Consider the following 19,278-nt stretch of genomic DNA (forward strand, 5'->3'; position numbering starts at 1 on the left):
AACACTGTAAGTCCTTCAACAGCAGGATAACTTGATCAGTGTACACGAGTGAACAAAATTAAAATATTTGGAAAAACAAAGGTGATTTTTTTTGTTAAGTTACTCTGCCGTGAAGAACAAATTCCAGCATAATCCACGATCATCACAGATCAAACACTGCCAAATTGCAGAACATAGCTTCCTAGAGGATGACAAGCACAGCTAATGTTATGAAAGGTAATTTTATACAATGATGAAAAATTAAGTTTACTCAAAATTATAAACTCTATGAATGCTCCTATGTTAAGGCATTGATTACTGACAATAGCTCCCAAGATATTAAAAAACATTTAAAATGGGTATTTTTGCCATTACTCAAGTTTCAAATATTGGCTACTGCCATGAAACTAAACAAGCAACTAGGACAAGGTCTATATCCACATAAATGAGATGCAAACAAACATAACCTGACATTAAGAATGCCATTACCTGTTTCTTAATGAAAGCCAGAGAAAATATCCACTAGCTGTGGAATGAATAAGCACATTCAAGAACATTTAATAAGCACATCATTTTGATGCTGCCAAGGTAAAGACCATCACAGTAGGCAACTTTACTAGCTGCTAATGTCAGCACTCACCATTAAAGGCACCACAGTAAGGACAAGTGTTCTTCTTCCGGCACTTTTCAGACACTTTCTTTTTTAGTCCTCTCTTCTGAAGATATGTAAGGCCAGGTCGCTTGAGGTAATCTAAAAACTGCTTCTTTTCTTCCACTGACAGCATGATACGGCAACAGGTTTTGCAAATCATCTTAAATGTAAACACACATAAACACAGTTGTTTAACAGGCACATTTGCTTCTTCTACTGTAACTTAAGTTCTTCAGCGGAGCGCAGCTTTGTAAAATGAAATACTATTGTATGGTTGAAAGACCAATTCTTATACTTTAACATGCAGAAAAGTACATGGGAAAAAGAAAAATATAGTCTATGAGAAAAATCCTTACTTAACTTCTGCATGATCTTAAAAATCCATACAAAGAAAACAGCTTTGATTGACTGTAATGTCCTAAAAGGCAAGTTACACTGCATACATTGAATTCAAAGTACTAATGAAAAAGAATAACCAGTCTGATATTACATTAAAAAAATCGATGTGTTTACCTCACTGATATTTAAAAACATTTATTTCATAAAATACAAGGTATGTAAATATAAAGTTTATAACACAACCTTAATTTGGTCTCCTCAATTACCCTTTGAAGTACCATTTTTGACAATTTCCTTTTTCTAGACTAGAAACTGACAACAAATCATAATTCACACTTACCTGTAAGATGCCTATCACAGCTTTGAAATATCCAACATGAAAACATGGCAGTTCCAAGTCAATGTACCCATAATGACCTAAACAATCAGCTAGATTTTTTCCACAGGTTTCACAGGGACGGTCTTTTTCACTGGTTCCCTTTGTGAGAAGAGGAATGCATACACAGAAAAACAAAACCAAAACACATTAGCAGTAACCAACTGAACACAAAAAATACACGAGTTTTTAAGCTAGTCAAGCATCCTCACAGCAGACCCACTCCTTTTTCCCTAGTATCAGAATCATAGAATCATAGAATAGTTAGGGCTAGAAAGGACCTTAAGATCATCTAGTTCCAACCCCCCTGCCATGGGCAGGGACACCTCACACTAAACCAGGTCACCCAAGGCTCCATTCAACCTGGCCTTGAACACTGCCAGGGATGAAGCAATCACAACTTTCTCGTGCAACGCATTTCAGTACCTCACCACCCTCAGACTAAAGAACTTCTTCCTTATATCCAATCTAAACTTCCCCTGTTTAAGTTTGAACTCATTACCCCTTGACGGTAGCATTACACTCATTCCAATGCAAGGACGCCTTCCACACACAGCCCCTATTGGTGTCAGAGAAGTTATATAGCCCTTGCAACTGATCTACAGCCCACTAGTCTATAATATGGCACTTTGTAGATGGATGTCCCTGACTCTCCCAATAACCTAGTAGGAAGAACTTATCACCTGCCTCAAAAGGATGCTTTCCTGAACTCTCCAAAAGCATGAAGAAAGTAGCTGCCACTGCAACTAACACTCTGCGCAAATCAAGCAAAGACACGTTGGCACCTATGTTGGATGAGCAGTAAATTTCAGCCATCCCAATTTGTTTATAATAATTTAAAGCAACTCTACAAAGAAGGTATGAAAAAACCCCAAAACATTTCTCACCATGCGATGGTCAAGTACTCCATACTGCAGTGGAGAGTGGTGGTTGTCCTGACTATATAGGTTTTTGCTAACCACTTGTATATGAGCTTGCTGACGCATCTCTTCTGGAGATTTCATGCCAAAACAGATGTGGCTTCTAGAACGAGAAATTTCACAAGTATGTATGTGCACATATATGTGCAGAAATACTTATGGCTACGGACATACACACACATATGTATTTAAAAACAATGCAGAGGTGGCTAAACTGATTTACAATACTGCCGAAGCAGGTTATTCCGGAATTACTTTAAAAAATAGTGCTGTTTGCAGCCAGTTCGTGGTTCTTATCTGGGGTATTTTGGGCAGTCCTACGGTTGTGTCCGTGCATCCGTCGCCCACTTCACCCCTCCCCTCCCACCCTGGCCAGCAGCCCGAACCAAGCCCAACAAGCAGCGCTTGTATCACTAGAAGCCGTAACGCCACTCACGCTCCGCTCCCCTGCACACTGAACTTCTTCCCAGGACCTTCCGCAGCGGCTGGGGCTCAGCACCACAGCCACCCGGCCCAACCCACGAGAGCACAAGCTCCCCCAGCGCCGTACAGCCCCCCAGGTTGCCGGCCGGCAGAGGAGCGGCCGCCCATCAGCCTCCCACCGCGCAGAAACCCCACGAGCAGCCCGACTCACATCTTCTTGGCCACGTCCGTCTCCCGGAACTGCTCCTTCACCATGGTGGCGACAGCCAGGGCGCTGCGCGGCCGCGGACACAGGCAATCACCCCCCGGCGGGCGACACGCGGCGGCGCAAAGACGGCCCGCCCCGCAGCGCAGAGCGTCACACGGGCAGTGTTGTCTCTACCTGCAGCGCCGCCTGCTGGGCCACGACTAGGGTCCGCCCGGTTCCTTCCCTGCGGGAGGCTGCCCGCAGCGCCGCCTGCTCCGGGCCGCCCCTCACGGCAGGCTCACACGTTGACCTGCAGCAGAGCCCGTGGGCGCTTTGCTGCGCACCATGGTACTGATAAAGCCCGGCCGCCACCACTCTGTCAGCGCTACTGCCGCCTAGTTCACTTCAGGGCTCTACACTGGGTTTCTTCTACCGCGGTCCTGCCCCTGACCTCAGCCAACAGCAGCAGAGCGAAGGAGGGAGCGGCGGGACAGGACAACAAACCCAAGCCCTCAGCAGCCCCAGGACGCAGCGGGGTAGCTCGCCTCGCTACAGTGTGACACCCGTCTAGAGACAGCTGTCTATCACCTTGGTGCCAGTCAGAAACACAACCGCTAACCCAACCACTCATTTCCGGGTCTGGCTTTGAAACAAACACCCCCATGCAAAGCCCCGCCCCAAGCTGAAGGACCCCGCACTGCCTTATGATTGGCCGTAGCAAGACCTGCCTTCCTTTTCTCGCTCGCTGGCCGGGAAGCCGCCATCGAGATGGTGAGTGTCTGAGGGGGATGTGGGGCAATCCCTCCGGTACTGCTGCCATCCTGCCCCCAAGGGGCTCCCCAGTTGTTGGGCACTGCCCCGCCGCTTTCCCCGTAGCGGGCTGCGGGGATATGGTGAACACTCAGTGGTGGCTTGATCCACTGCTTTGAGCCAGGACTCCCGCGGCCTGGCTGAGGCGCGCTGGGGCTGGGCTGCAGGGGTGAGCTGCGGGGTGTGGGCCGGGACGCATGATAGGTCTGCTGTGTGTTTATGCTGCTGAGCGGTAGGAGCAGTCCTAGGCTTTGACAGGAGCGTAATACTGTGTTTCTCTTTCAGCGTTAAAAGTACTCGTGTATTTTTATGTACTTATCATAGTTGACTTAATTTTATGCCTATTGTCTGAAAGCATTAAGGAAACAGTAACTTACAAGGGTTTTTTAAGGAAATTCATGCATTAAGAAAATAGTAGCACATAGGTTTGTTAAGGAAACTTCTGTATGGTAGTGTGTTGCTTGGGCTGGAAATCTATATGTTTCGTTAACAGCTGCTTCAGATTTTCACCATGGTAGAAATATGTTGTTGTGTTTCCTGGAAAGTGGAGGTGAGTTTGTCAGGTTTTCAGTGTATAGGTGTTTTTGGTAGCCCAGGATCAGTCCACCTTTGGTTGTTGGTTTACTGTCAGTATCTATTCTGAGAGACTACTGGCTGTTGCTGTACCTCTTTACTAAGTTTGGATTGCATGTGTAACTGTTGCTTTGTTTTGCTTTATCATCTTTTGCAGAATGACACGGTGACTATCAGAACCAGGAAGTTCATGACAAACAGGCTTCTTCAGCGCAAGCAGATGGTAAAATAATACAGAAATTTGGCTTTAATTATATGTCTGTTGATTTTGGGCTGCAAGTGGGTTTTAGCCATTTTAAGTAAGAGGCCCTTAAAACCTCCAGAATTCTTGTTAGAGCTTATAGGTTTAAATATGTGGATACATATTGAGGGTAAGTCTTGATGATCTAAAGACCTGTATTGTCATTTGAATTTGTGCCAGGGAAGCTGTAAACTGGATATTAGGAAAAATTTCTTGACTGAAAGGGTTGTCAAGAATTGGAACTGGCTACCCAGGGAAGTGATGGAGTCACCATCTGTGGAGTTATTTAAAATACATGCAGATACAGCACTTAAGGACATGGTTTAGTGGTGGACTTGGCAGTGCCTGGTTGGATGTTCTTAAAGGCCTTTTCCAGTTTAAATTATCCTATGAAGCAGGAATCTTAAGAATACTTTTGTATCAAACTAATAATACTTTCTGCTCCTAAGGTAGAATAGTTTAAGTGTTAAGCTTTTGGTGGGGCTGTAGCATGTGGCTGTTGTACTGGATAGTGACCTTTTATGCAACTTGTAAAACTTTCTTCTTAGGTGATTGATGTTCTTCATCCTGGGAAGGCCACAGTCCCCAAAACAGAAATCAGGGAAAAGCTGGCAAAAATGTACAAGACAACCCCTGATGTAATTTTCGTCTTTGGCTTCAGAACTCACTTTGGTGGTGGCAAGACAACCGGCTTTGGCATGATCTATGATTCCCTGGACTATGCAAAGAAAAATGAACCAAAGCACAGGCTTGCCAGGGTAGGTTCTTTTCTGGTAACTTGAAAACAGGATGGATTTGAAGTCTTCAGTCATGATGTACTGATGTAAAAGCTGAAGCTTTATGAAAGTACTGTTGGTGCATTTGAGTTATATAGGAATTCTTAAGGTAGCATAGGTTAGTTTCGTTTGGAAAAAGGCTGTTTATTATATATTATAGGGGAATTGGGAAGGCAAACTTGATGTTACCAATGATGTTTAGTAGTAATAAATAACTGACCACTGTTAAGGGTTTTGAAGAAGGATGAGAGATGGGGCTGATCCATGTGCTACTTCAGTGCTTCTATTCTGTCGAGTAGCTCATTATGTTAATGAATTTGCCTCACTATTTAGTTGAAATTTTAAATTTGAAAAGTATTTGAAGAGTCCAGAAGTGGAATTTAAATTCAGTATCAGTGAAGTAATGTTAAATGCAACTTTAAACTGTTTTTTAATAGCATGGCTTGTATGAAAAGAAGAAGACTTCCAGGAAGCAGCGAAAGGAGCGTAAGAACAGAATGAAGAAAGTGAGGGGCACAGCCAAGGCAAATGTTGGTGCTGGCAAGAAGGTAGGATGAGAATATCTTTAAGCTAGAGTGGTTGTGTTGCCTGTGAAATGTTGATCAGAAATTCAACACATTAACATAATTTTTCTTCCATTTCTTTTACCTGTTCTACTGGATAACAGAAGGTAATCTGTACGGTGTCATATAGTTTATCAGCTCAGTAGCTTAGTTTTGCTGCTCACTGCTGCAAGCTTAGTTAATATAACACACAACAGTGGTTAAGTGATTTTTCTTACGTGTCACTTGAGCTAAACTTTCATAAATCTAACAGTATTACTCTAATCACATAACTTAGTCTTGCAATATACAAATTAGATAATCTTAACACTAGTTAGTCAGACTACGTAGATAAATAATGCTTATTCCACCAAGTTACTCCACTGCAAGTTACTCTAATGCTTATTCCACCACTGCTATTTCTGGTGTTACAGGTAAGATTCTGTTAAAGATTATGTGGTGATGTGGGCAGTGAGGACTATATATAGACAGAAAAAGGTAAATGCCACCTTTATCCTGGGTTTAAGTGACCAATTCCCGAGATAGTGGAGTTAGCCTCTGGTGGGAACTTCCTGTGCTGTGGCTGGAACTTGATACAAGTAGCTTGGAGGAAAGCAGAGTTCCTCTATCATTAGACAAAAAGCCCACCCAAAGTAGCCTGGCTGTGGAGACAGTCATTTTCCTTAGCACCTATTGTTGTCTGAAAAATAGTAAGCTGTGCAGCCAAGTGGTTTTTTAAAAATGTTTTAATGAGGGGAGAGAGTGATGAGTTTTGATGCTTATTTCTGTAGCTGCTTAAGTGCGTTGACATCTTGAATTTTCATAATCCTCACTTTTGCTTTTTCTCTACTTTCTTGGAATTCTCCATCAGAAATGAAGTATCTAGCAGGTACTGAAAAAGAGCATGAATGTGGTGACTGAACTGTACATCAGTGAAATGTGTGTCCATCCTTTTGATCAAAGCACTGTACTGCCTTGCATACATGCATGTTTGCTTTAAGCTTGCTTCTGTCCTGAAAGAGTTGAGATAACCACATATGAGCTTTATTCTGTGCAACCTAGAAATAAGATTTGGCTTGCAGTGAACAAGACTTTATTAAACTAGTGAAGCAACATTAAAATAAGGAATTCTCAGAAGAAATACAGGAAACTCAAAGCTACTGATTTGAGGCAATTGGTTTAGAATGCCCCAGGTTCTGATTCAGAGTAGTACAGTGCAGTTGCATGTGTAATTTGACCTTTGTGTGAAAGTAGATGTGCATTGTTATGAGAACTAATTCACGTAACAGTTTAGTGCATTTGAGATGATGATTGGAAACAAGACTATTGTCAGCATTAAATTTATTCAACTATTGCCCTGCAGTATTCCAAGATAAGACAAATTACAGTGAAACTGGAAGTCTCTGAAATTGGATTCTTAAGGTCTAAGTGAAATTCTTGCCATCACTGGATGGAAGTAAACCAGTGCAAACTACGAGATGAGAGAACTTCTATGCTAGTTAAGATTTTGAGACTTTTTATTTTCTACTTTAATAGTGTTTTGAAGTTATACAGGTGCTTACAGTATAACAGCAGAAATTAGCACTTAGTATAGTAGTAACACTAATACACACCCTCTTGTCAATGTCAAGCGAGTAGTTTAATCTTGCACTGATACTGATAGTATGGAGGAGCTTCCACACTTTGAAACTTTTGCATTTGAATGTAGCTGTTCTTGAGTGTTAACGAAAAATGGTTAAACAACTGTCCAGTTCATCGAAATTCTCTTAAACCTTATAAACACTTCAGAAATTTAAGGTCAGGATTGCAATAATTATAGAGCAGATGCGGCTTCTGTATCAAGTGCTTCTGAAACTAGCATGGAATCTCAGTAGTGAGTTGTGTTTTTGATTAGAGGCTTTTTTAAATGTCTTTGAAAATCATCTTTTAGTTGATAAGCATGCGTGGCTTAGATCTTGTTTACAGATTTTGATAGTCTTCGTGTCCTTACATTAAATTAAAAATAATTTGTGTGCTTTCTGGAAGTTTTATGCAGTATCACAGAAAAAAACTTGTGCAATCCACTTGCATGTTAAAGCTTTGTCTCGGAAAGATGCATGCTTAAACAAAATGGTGTGACCTTCTTTATCACGGCCATGTGGAGGAATTTTTAATAGGAGTCCAGGAGTGTGTTTTGGACTCCATCTATACAGTCTGAAAACTATTTCTCTTGGAAATGTGTAGGCACTTGTTTATGAGATGTCTTCAGCTAAGACTGTGTTCTTGTAAGAGTTAAGTACCACATAGACATGAAAACTATTGAAATGGTGATTTGTATTTTAATAGTTTTTCTTGAACTTTTAAGTCAAACGTCAACTGTGCTGATGTCTGACTGTTCAAGATTTGCTTTGGTGTCTCCTTCCACTTACTACTTCAGAATTCCTATTCCCCTGTAGTTTCAAGAGAAGTATTTTAAAGTAGCTCATGTTAGTTAAAATGTTACGTAGCTCTAGGGTTTGCAGAAATTGCATAAAAGTTTGCAGCAAGTAGATGTGAATGTTCCTGATGTAGCATTTGTATTCAGATCAGTGACCCATATACTCTGGAATATTAAAATGCAATAAACCTCAAACCCTTCCCTACCTTTTAATGTCACTACTGTAGTTAAGACTGCCTGTGACATGAGAGCCTCCCAGTCAGAAATGTTTTTTTGAAAAAAAGACAGCTTGGTCAAACAGAAGTGTGGATAGATAGGCATCTTAAGCTGTTGCAGCCTGTAGGTGTAATTGAACATGCAGTTGCATTGTGAGCATTATTTAAGCTCTAAACACTATTGTTAGGCCCTATCTTGAGTTTGGGGGAGTGTGTGAAATCTAAGTCTTCAGCCTCTCTACATTGTCAAAACTCTGAGGTTTTCCTGTCACACTTAACTGTAATAATTGAAAAAATCAAACTGTTAGTGTCCATAAAAAGCCTCAAAGTTCCATCTTCTGCAGTAGTAGGATCTAGATTAAACTGTTCTCTAATTAATGTAATTTCTTTTTCAGTAAATGAACATCCTTCAGATGGAAAATGGATAACAGGTATGACTTTAGAATGCTTTGTAAGGGTAGACATTGAGTAGTCTGTAGCCATTACAGTGACATAGGTCTAATTGATTTCTGCAGAGACCATGGTACTTGTGCTGATAGAGAACAGTGTAAGAGTTAAAAGACTAAGAAAGACTTGCGTATTTACAAATCACTTACTACATAAGTACAGTAAGCACAGTAAGTACTCACTGTGCTTACTACAGAGTTGATACTTTTATGTGGCTTCCACTTACATGAAATAACTGATAAGTATAAAGACTGAAATAATAATATGGGCAGTTTAGATATACTGTTGCTAAAACTGTTGATTATTTTATTTTAAACAAGGCTTACATTTTTCCTACGTAGATGCAGCTATGCTAAGGAAAGGATAGTACACCTTGGTTTTTATTATCTCAAATAGATTGAAGTAGTATGATTTCTATTTTGAGCATAAATTTCTTACAGATACTTAAGTAAATTCCCTATTTAAAAAAACATACTTGTAGACAAGTCTTAGACTATATTTTTATGTCTTTTCTGCGGAAGCTTAAGTGAGTTGGACATGTTGAGGGCAGTAATTATTAAAGACAAAACTCTGGGGTTTACTACAAATGGTCTGAGTGACTCAGTTTAAATCAGATTAAACTGGGAGCTGATACAGTGAGTATAATGTCTCAAACATAAAGTTGCCAAAGCAATTGCAGCTTGTTGAGCTCTTCCGCAGAAATGCTGTAATACAGGCTCTCATTTATTTTCACAACAGTACTGTGAAATTTTGAGCCTTGTGTTCTTTTAAGAAAGGCAGTGTGGTTCACTTGGCTTGTTTGGGAGCCAGGTTTTGTAAAGGTATGACTGTAACATTTGTTTTAATTATGTGGCACTGATAAACATCCTTTTCTTTACAGACTACATTATTCTGTGAAGAACTACTCTGGAAAGAATATGTTCATCTGGCTTTAACATCAAATAAACTGTCAATATAATGCTGGTTTGCCATTTAATTTTGATTTGGAAGCTACTGTTTTGTAAAGGTTGAGAAATTCAAGATTGGTGCACTGCTGGCACTATATTAAAACCTTTTCATAATCAAATGACTCCTGTTTTGAGTATCAATTTTAAGTGAATCAGAGCTTTCTGAAGGTATAACCTAATTCTAAGCAGGCAGTGTAGGTTCATGGAGATAGGTATACTTTTGTCGCCTGGTGTTCAAACTGTGGTTTGGAAAGACCTTTAAGTTCTGCTTGTTTCACTATCTATATTATTTAGACCTGTAGAAGGTAGCTGAAGGGAGGGCAAAACATGTAGACAGATATTCAGAGCTGCGTACTTCCACAGTTAAGATTTTTGCTAACGAGGGAGTCAGTCAGTCATGTCTCTTGTTCCTGAGTTGTCAGGACAGGCTCTAGGGTCTGCCTCTAAATACAGTATTTACTCTTGTACTGAGGTAGCGTATTGTAACAGAGGTCATTTCTAGTGTTTTTGGTAAAACCAAAAAAGCCTGAGAAGTTGAAGTGTTTGGAAGGGGACTACAGCCTGAGTCTTGGACTAGTGAGGTTGCTGTATTCTACATTCAGCACCATCACACTTTTATCTGTGCAGTAAATTATCAGTACCTTCTGCTGTGGTGTTTCTGCCTTCACTGAAGTTCATAACTGGAATCAATAAGCAGTTGCTCTTGTGAAAGGGTAGGTACTTCAGTTTCTTTTTAAGCTTATGTGAACTAGTGGTGTTAGACTAGGAACGGTGAAAAGCAGTAATTTCTTCTAAAATAATAGTTAGATTCTGAAGTCCTGTGGAAGTTAAAAGGCTTTTTTACTTGGCAGACCTTCAAAGATAGGTACCTCTTGGATGTTCTTCCCAAAGTTTCTAAGTATATTAATTTCTGAAGAATTGCTAGATGGGTATTAAAAGTGGGATTTGTGTACTTAGAAACAGGATGTGCACTGAACTGTTGAGTCTGAAGATGTGTTTGGAGTAGTTGACTAAATTTCTGAAAACTGAGAAGATAGGAAGGGATGTGAGACAAACATAATGCTTGTAAGGCATAGAGTTAGAAACTGGATCTGCTTTAAAGATACTACCTTCAGCAGACCCTTTCTGTACATGATGTCCAACATCAAATGAGAGGAGTTATGCTATTAAATGTAATTGAACAATCACTAGAGGGTGATACGAACACAGCAATACAAATACAACTAGGACTTGGATAGCATTTGTTCATAAAATAGGCTGAAAGAAAGCCAAATTGTCCTCTGCCAAAGAGGTCAACTCCTTTGAAAATATGAGTCAAAAATAGTTGTGTTTAGGATCTGAGACTTTAAATGATATTTTTATTTTTATGGTTCTTTTTTGAATTTAATGGAAACCATCTGTTTCATTGAAGACTGTACAGTTAGCGTTTTCCAAATGTTTGCTGCTTTAGAGTGCTGGCACAGATTCTAGTTGCTCTTTTCAGAAACCTCCTTACCTTAGTTTTGAGCATTCAACAAGGGATCTATAAATAAGTGCTCACATAAAGGTATAGGCCTTGCATAGTCTTGATGTTTTGACTTTACACAGTAAAAGATACTGTTATAAGGGGCCACGTACCTCTTCAAACAGAACTTAGTTCTGGAGTTGCAGTAATAAAGGTTGCTTTCTTCAATTGCGTAATGTCTTGCATGCTATTCATTAAAGGCTCATTTATGAGGTACAGGAACTTTTTGAAGCAGATGGAATGAAATAGGCTGTCTTACGGCTTGGTGCTGTGATATGGTATTTGATGGCCTGTTTTGGTGCTAAGATTGACAGCAAAAAATACCTAGTGAATCCAAAGAACAATTGACTTGTTCCTTGACGCAGGGTTCAGCTATAACCATGTATCCATAAGCTGTACTCTTCTCATGCAGTATGAGGCACTAAATACAGAAAAACGGGGGGGGGGGGGCAAAATAACATTAAGTGATCTAGAAATAACTGATCAAATTGGATTACCCAATACTGATTTTTTTTTTTCCCACTGTTCTGGAATGTTGTATATTTGTGTCTATTTTGTCCTATAATTCCACCTGGAAAATGGCAAGCAATTGAGTAGTTGTCATCTGAAATCTTGGTGCTTCAACAGTCTGAAGACATGAAGAGCTCTCTGTGTGAGTTTCTGTTCTGTCAACATTTTGCCTTCATACACTACAAATTTAAGCAATGTGTAGCAGGTGTTCCGTAATTCACAAGGTAAATGCACATGTCATACTGTGAAGACTCTAGGTTAATCCGCTTTGCTGTGGGAGCTAAACCAATCAAGTGGAAAGCATTGATGAACGGGAATTTTCACTTTTTTCCCTACTGTGTGTTGAAGGTACCCTTTTATTTCCTGCTAATCTTGGCACATCCCATCATCTATAGGTAATAGTTTTCGTCACTGTTGTGTGCTTTTAGACTTTGGCCTGGCCCTCTTATTTCAATATCCCAGGTATTTTATTTATTTGATGACAAGTTTGGAGCCCAAATTAGGCTGTGAAGGCTTTTAGGAGATGGAACTTCTAAATTAAATCAGTGAGTAATTTCAAATTGCTATATATGGAAAGACTTCTATTTACTTTTAATAGCTAGAAATTGAGTTGTATGGGATTTTTATGCTGTTATAATTACTATGGAAGATGTTGGGTTGGTTGGTTGGGTTTTTTTTTTTTTCCCCCTATAGGAAGGACTGAAACTCGTGTAGCTAGACTAGTATAGTTTGCCTTTGAAATGCTTAAAAAGCTGTGCAGAAGCCTTATCTGGATCAAGCAGTCCACCTTCTTCCTGAGGTTCCACCTCTGCGTTCAGGTCGATGTATAAGGCACAACCAGATATTGGTGGCTTCTGTCTGGAGGTGGCTGTAGTTGATAAGGCAAAAGAAACTACAGAAAAGAAAGATTTACCAGGGAAACAGAGTCTGATTGGAGGAGCAGAGATTAGTGTCTTGGCGTCATGGAAAACGATTACAACTGAGATACAGATGAAAGATGCTAAAATTTGGCATCACCTGGGCAATGAGGTGGTTTTAACAGGCTTCAGAACAACTGTTTAGGGAAAGAAATGATGCTGATGTAGTCAGTGGCTTGAAATAAGCGAGGCATAGTATACCATGAGAAAACTGCTGCGCTCATAGGCAGAGGGAAGAAAGATAAGTGTAGCTTCTCATTGCTCATAGAAAATGAGGGCTGACTGGCACGGGTGATACAGTTGTGGGGGTCTATTACAGACCTCCTGATCAGGACGAAGGAGTTGATGAGGCTTTCTACAGGCAACTGGAAGTAGCCTCGCGACTACATGCCTTAGTCGTCGTGGGGGACTTTAACTACCCCGGTATTTGCTGGAAGACTCACACAGCCAGTCATTCACAGTCTAGGAGGTTCCTCGAGTGCATTGATGATAATTTCTTAATGCAAATGGTGGACGTACCAACTAGGGGAGCAGCACTGCTAGATTTAGTACTCGCCAACAAGGAGGGTTTGGTCGAAGTGGTGACGGTCAATGGCAGCCTTGGCTGCAGTGACCATGAGATGGTGGAGTTTAGGATCCTGTGTGGGAGGAATAGAATACCTAGCAAAGCCACAGTTCTGGATTTCCGAAGGGCCAACTTTGGCCTCTTCAGTCAACTGCTAAGGGAAGTCTCATGGGAAAGTGTACTAGGCGGTAAAGGGGCTCAAGATAGTTGGTTAGCATTCAAGGACCGCTTCTTCCAAGCTCAGGATCGGAGCGTCCCAATGAGTAGGAAGTCAAGTAAGGGATCTAGGAGACCGGCGTGGTTAAACAAGGAGCTGCTGGGCAAACTCAAGTGGAAAAGGAGAATCTATGGATTATGGAAGGAGGGGCTGGCCGCTTGGGAGGAATATCGGACAGTTGTTAGAGGATGTAGGGAGGCAATTAGGACAGCTAAGGCCTCCTTGGAACTCAATCTTGCTAGTCGGGTTAAAGACAATAGAAAGGGCTTCTTCAAACACATAGCAAATAAAAATAAAACAAGAGGCAATATAGGCCCACTGCTAAACGAAGTGGGTACCCTGGAGACAGAGGATATAAAGAAGGCAGAGGTGCTGAATGCCTTCTTTGCCTCTGTCTTTACTCCTGCAGACTCTCCCCTAGGGCCCCGGATTTCTATAGCCCCAGAAGGAGTCAGGACAAAGGAGGAGTTTGCTTTGGTAGATGAGGATTGGGTTAGGGATCAGCTATGCAAACTGGACATCTGTAAATCGATGGGTCCGGATGGAATGCACCCACGGGTGCTGAGGGAGCTGGCGGAGGTCATTGCTAGGCCACTTTCCATCATCTTTGGTAAGTCGTGGGAAACGGGCGAGGTGCCTGAGGATTGGCGGATGGCAAAGGTCACACCAATCCATTAGAAGGGCAAGAAGGAGGACCCGGGTAATTATAGACCGGTCAGCCTTACCTCCATCCCTGGAAAGGTGATGGAACAACTTATTCTTGACTCCATCACTAGGCATATCAAGGATGAGGGGGTCATTAAGAATAGCCAACATGGTTTTATGAGGGGGAAGTCATGTATGACCAACCTTATAGCCTTCTATGAGGAAGTGACTAGGTGGAGGGATGATGGTAGAGCGGTAGATGTAGTTTTTCTTGATTTCAGTAAGGCATTTGATACTGTCTCCCACAGCATCCTCATAGATAAGCTAAGGAAGTGTGGGCTTGATGATCAAGTAGTGAGGTGGATCGAGAACTGGTTGAAAGGAAGAAGGCAGAGAGTTGTGGTCAATGGCGCAGAATCTAGCTGGAGGTCTGTGACTAGTGGAGTCCCTCAGGGGTGGGTGCTGGGACCGGTGCTGTTTAATGTTTTCATCAATGACCTGGATGAGGGAACTGAGTGCACCCTCAGCAAGTTTGCTGATGACACAAAACTGGGAGGAGTGGCTGACACACCAGAGGACTGTGCTGCCATTCAGCGAGACCTGGACAGGCTGGAGAGTTGGGCGGGGAGAAACTTGATGAAATTTAACAAGGGCAAGTGTAGAGTCTTGCATCTGGGGAAGAACAACCCCATGTACCAGTACAGGTTGGGGATTGACCTGCTGGAAAGTAGCGAAGGGGAAAGGGACCTGGGGGTCCTGGTGGATAGGAGGATGACCATGAGCCAGCAATGTGCTCTTGCGGCCAAGAAGGCAAATGGCATCTTAGGGTGCATTAGAAAGGGAGTGGTTAGTAGGTCAAGAGAGGTTCTCCTCCCCCTCTACTCAGCCTTGGTGAGGCCGCATCTGGAATATTGCGTCCAGTTCTGGGCCCCTCTGTTCAAGAAGGACAGGGAATTGCTTGAAGGAGTCCAGCGCAGAGCCACAAAGATGATTAAGGGAGTGGAACATCTCCCTTATGAGGAGAGGCTGAGGGAGCTGGGTCTCTTTAGCTTGGAGAAGAGGAGACTGAGGGGTGACCTCATCAATGTTTACAAATATGTAAAGGGTAGGTGTCAGGATGATGGAGCTAGGCTTTTTTCAGTGATATCCAGTGATAGGACAAGGGGCAATGGGTGTAAACTAGAGCATAGGAAGTTCCACGTTAACATCAGGAAGAACTTCTTTACTGTAAGAGTGACAGAGCACTGGAACAGGTTGCCCAGGGGGGTTGTGGAGTCTCCTACACTGGAGATATTCAAGGCCCGCCTGGACAAGTTCCTGTGTGATGTACTGTAGGTTACCCTGCTCTTGCAGGGGGGTTGAACTAGATGGTCTTTTGAGGTCCCTTCCAACCCTTGGGATTCTGTGATTCTGTAAGGAATTAAGTATGCAGGTCACTAGCAAATCTATTTGCAGCAGTCAAAAGAAATTAACTTGACCGTAATATTCTGGTCAGTTCTTGTACAAAATTGATTTTAATGTCAGTGGTTTCCTACACAGAGGAAGTAGAACATTGTCCTGTAGCAGCTGTTGATACTAGATTTGTGTAGCAAGTTGGAATTTCTAGTTGTGAACGCTTCCTGTTCATGTGCTTCTGTTTGAGTGAAAATAGATACAGAGAGCCTTTCTATAAATGGATATTTTGGTGGTGCTAAGAGACCAGATGAAAGTAGTTAATGTTTTTGCTCTGAATGGTGGCAAAGTTTCATATGAGCAGGAGAACTTTTCAGTATCAGTGGCAAATGTTTCTTTTGTTAATCATGTTCCTAACACAACAGCAAAAAGACCAAGTTACTTCTATGAACACATTTGTAACAATGCCTGTAAGACATAAAGCGGAAAGGTTTAAGTAAGCTTTGACAAGTCAGTGTCAGGAGTAGGTGCATCCCGGAACATTAATGCTTTGGACTTCCTTGCTTTAAAGGGATTAAGTGGAAATTTAGTCTTTCGTTTGTTAATATTTGTGAATGATAGTTACGTGTTAAAAAATAAAATCCCCTGTGGATTTTTATCCTCATCTGGAATTCGTAAGTTTCCTCCTTTGCTCTCTGCAAAGGCTGTGGCTAATGACACAGCTGCAGAAGTGGCTTAAAGGCATCCTGTGAGCTAGAAGATAATTGTATTTTTTCTAAGAGCTGACCATCATCAGCCGGTACTACTAATAAAGCTCCATCTTCTTTTCCAGTTACTGCTGTTTATACATGGAGATCCTAAATAAGGTCAAGTAGAGTGCTGAGGCAGAAGGACATTCAGATCATCTGTGTCTTCTCTTAACAGAGTAGTTGTTATACAGCCAGCAAAAACTGTGAGTGTGATGCTTCACTGGGGCAGATTAGAAGTCTGTACTTGTGTTCATTGGGTTAAAATACAGCTTGTTATCTAATGAAGCTGGCCAGACTGCAAACTGACCTGCATTAGGAGAAACATGCTTCACTGCCTTTCATGATGATCTGATTTGATTGTAGTGGAGCTGCTACCCTGCTATCATTTTCTGTCAATTTTTGCTAGCCTGTTTGTTAAGCCAGGCATCATTTGGGTTGATTTGATAACAGGTTTCAATCACTAATAATAAAACTTTTCTGCGACAGATGACCCCAGATCCGTATCTGCTGCACAGTGTTGGCTGCAAGTAGAAAATTGGGATTGTCACTTTCCTTTTTTGGTGTTTTCTGTCTCGTTTAATAGACAATGTAAAAACCACAACAGGAGTGGCTTTATATTTTTAAATTAAAAGGAGGAAAAAGCCGCATTTAAAAATGTTGGCCAATAGTTCTTGCATTGCTTGTTTCACTTTTTGCTCTATAGTTTGGATCCTACTACAGCCAGAATTTAAATTAGGCCTTTTTTGGGGTTTGTTTGTTTGTTTGTTTGTTTGTTTGTAAAGCAAGTAGAGGTGCATTATAAAATGTAAGAGATGTCAGAATTGATGTTTTAAGTATTTATTTTAATAGATCAGTTCTGGTTATTGAAGAAAGTCAGGTTGATCTAGACCCTACTTCAGGGCGTTACAAAAGTGAAGACTAATACAAAGACCTAGGATTGAATTTTTTTCATATTCACACACAAATATTAAACTTTTATGGTTTTGAGGAGTTAATGAAAATTACAGTATATTTTGCCTAGCATTTAACTCCATAGTGTTTGTTTAAACATACTCTGAAGCACTGTACAAATTCATAAACCAGACAACACATGGTAAAATTGGATTGTCCAGACTCAAAAAAACCTGAAAAGCAGACATCTGGCATTAAACACAGAGTAAGTACAATGTGCATCAAAATTTTGTCTTAATAATTTTGTACTTATTTGTGACTTGTGCTTTAAAAAAACCCTAAGCTTTCAGTGTAGTAAATGATTGCTTTAAAACATTTTCTTTAGTTTAACAGTAATCTCTTGGTTCATAGCAATACTTAATTAGCATGGCATATCTGGTGACTTGGGTTCAAGTCTCACTGTAGGAAGCTTTACATGAAGCTTACAGAAGCTCTAATGCAGTGCTGGACGGACCAAACCTTGGGGGGTCTCCTGAGAAAAACTTGTGCTGGTATTGAAGACTCATATGTTCCCAGCAGGATATTATCAGGCAGTGTTACAAAACCCTATGAGGCTGGAATTCTACATTATTCCCACTTCACAGATGAAACACAGACAGGTAAAGTACAAAGATATTTTAGTACCTGAGTGTTTTAAAAGTAAGTAGAAATGTACTTCTGTACCAATAAATAGAATAGACTTATTTCAGTTGGAAGGGACTTTGAATGATCATCTAGCCCGAGTGCCTGAGCAATTCAAGGCTGATAAAGTATGTTATTAAGGGCACGTCCAAATGCCTTATAGACACCGTCAGGTTTAGGCATTAGCCACCGGTACGAAGCCTGGTCTGGTGTTCGACCACCTCCTTGGTAAAGAAATGCTTCCTAACATCCAGTCTAAACCTCCCTTGATGCAGCTTTGAACCTCCAATAACAATACCTCCTGCAATAGTGGCTTTTCCCCAGGTCAGAAAACAAGCAAATGTTGAGCTGAGGAATTGAACCTCAGTGCCAAGGTAAGACTCCTGCTAACTGCTGGACCAGCTTTCTTGTCAGCAAAGGGACTTTATTCTGTGGAAATAGTTTCAGTGAGGGGCTCAAGGCACACAAAGCGCTGAATTCAACCAAGCCTCAACCAACTCTGCTCTGCCTTAATGGTTTTCTGTCAGTCAGTCCTTGGCTTAATAGCTGTGCAACCCTTAAACTTTAGCGCAGCAACCAGTCCATGTTTGGTAACATTTGGCTGATGCAGTGCCCCTACATAGGAGCAGGTAATTCTTTCTGCTGGGTTCAAATAGTTCATGAGATGACTTCTCTTCTTTTAAAAGCTCTCTTCAGAGGTGATGAGGCTATTTGGCAGTATTTTAGTAATTTCTGCTACAGAAAAACATACATCCTGTTCATCAGATGCCTTAAAAACAGATTACTGTGTCTCAAAAATACATTTCTAAAGGCTCATGTGAGAATTAACTTTCATTTTTGTCAGTGATGACAGCTTAACATAATTTGGTACCGTTTTAGTATCACAACTCAGCTGTGCCGTTCAGGTGGTATGTCCTTACATTCATTAGAAAAGTTCATTACTCCAAAACAACTTGTACTTCAAAGGAAATACTCTGTGCAATCACTGTTGTTATTAATGTCTTAAAAGTTGGGGAAGGTAGTTCAATGTTGCATCTTTTGCTGTCCCCTTAAAGAAGCCTGGAGTTTTGTTTAACCCACAAATCTCTGTGTAGCCAAGAGGATACCTTGTCTTCATTCAAGCTGCCTGGTGCATATGGACTGTGCTTTTTTTGTGAAACCTCTGTTAGCCCTTTTCACAAACCTTTTATTTCTTTCACTGGTACATTCTTTCACTTTCCACAAACTTTCACTGATACATACCTGTCCTGGGTTCAGCAGTAGCAGTCATTTTTCTCCTTCTTAGGAGCTGGTGCAGTGCTGTGCTTTTGACTTTCAGCCTGGGAACAGCACTGATAACACCGATGGTTTTAGTTGCTGCTCAG

General features: G+C 41.2%; 2 protein-coding genes across 3 annotated transcripts in view; one reads left to right on the forward strand and one right to left on the reverse strand.

The window, feature by feature from the left end:
- POLR3A (RNA polymerase III subunit A) overlaps window positions 1-3,506 on the reverse strand; it is a 38,394-nt gene extending 34,888 nt beyond the window's left edge. Inside the window, exons 1-4 of the mRNA XM_065670710.1 lie at window positions 2,901-3,506; window positions 2,234-2,369; window positions 1,311-1,448; window positions 620-791 (exon numbers count right to left, since the gene is read on the reverse strand). Coding sequence (XP_065526782.1) covers window positions 620-791; window positions 1,311-1,448; window positions 2,234-2,369; window positions 2,901-2,944 — 490 coding nt within the window. The 5' untranslated portion in view covers window positions 2,945-3,506. The remainder of the gene's footprint in view (window positions 1-619; window positions 792-1,310; window positions 1,449-2,233; window positions 2,370-2,900) is intronic.
- An 853-nt stretch (window positions 3,507-4,359) lies between these two features.
- RPS24 (ribosomal protein S24) lies at window positions 4,360-9,962 on the forward strand. Of its 2 annotated transcripts, XM_065670711.1 has the most exons (6): window positions 4,360-4,482; window positions 5,049-5,258; window positions 5,714-5,824; window positions 6,690-6,707; window positions 8,845-8,880; window positions 9,777-9,962. In XM_065670711.1, exons 1-4 carry the CDS (start codon window positions 4,375-4,377, stop codon window positions 6,693-6,695), a joined length of 435 nt encoding a protein of 144 aa, XP_065526783.1. In that variant the 5' UTR covers window positions 4,360-4,374; the 3' UTR covers window positions 6,696-6,707; window positions 8,845-8,880; window positions 9,777-9,962. The 2 variants fall into 2 exon arrangements, with proteins under 2 accessions (XP_065526783.1, XP_065526784.1); XM_065670712.1 differs by lacking the exon at window positions 6,690-6,707.
- The last annotated feature ends 9,316 nt before the right edge of the window (window positions 9,963-19,278 follow it).

Source organism: Lathamus discolor, chromosome 3 (assembly GCF_037157495.1).
Source record: "Lathamus discolor isolate bLatDis1 chromosome 3, bLatDis1.hap1, whole genome shotgun sequence".
In the NCBI taxonomy this organism is placed as follows: domain Eukaryota; kingdom Metazoa; phylum Chordata; class Aves; order Psittaciformes; family Psittacidae; genus Lathamus; species Lathamus discolor.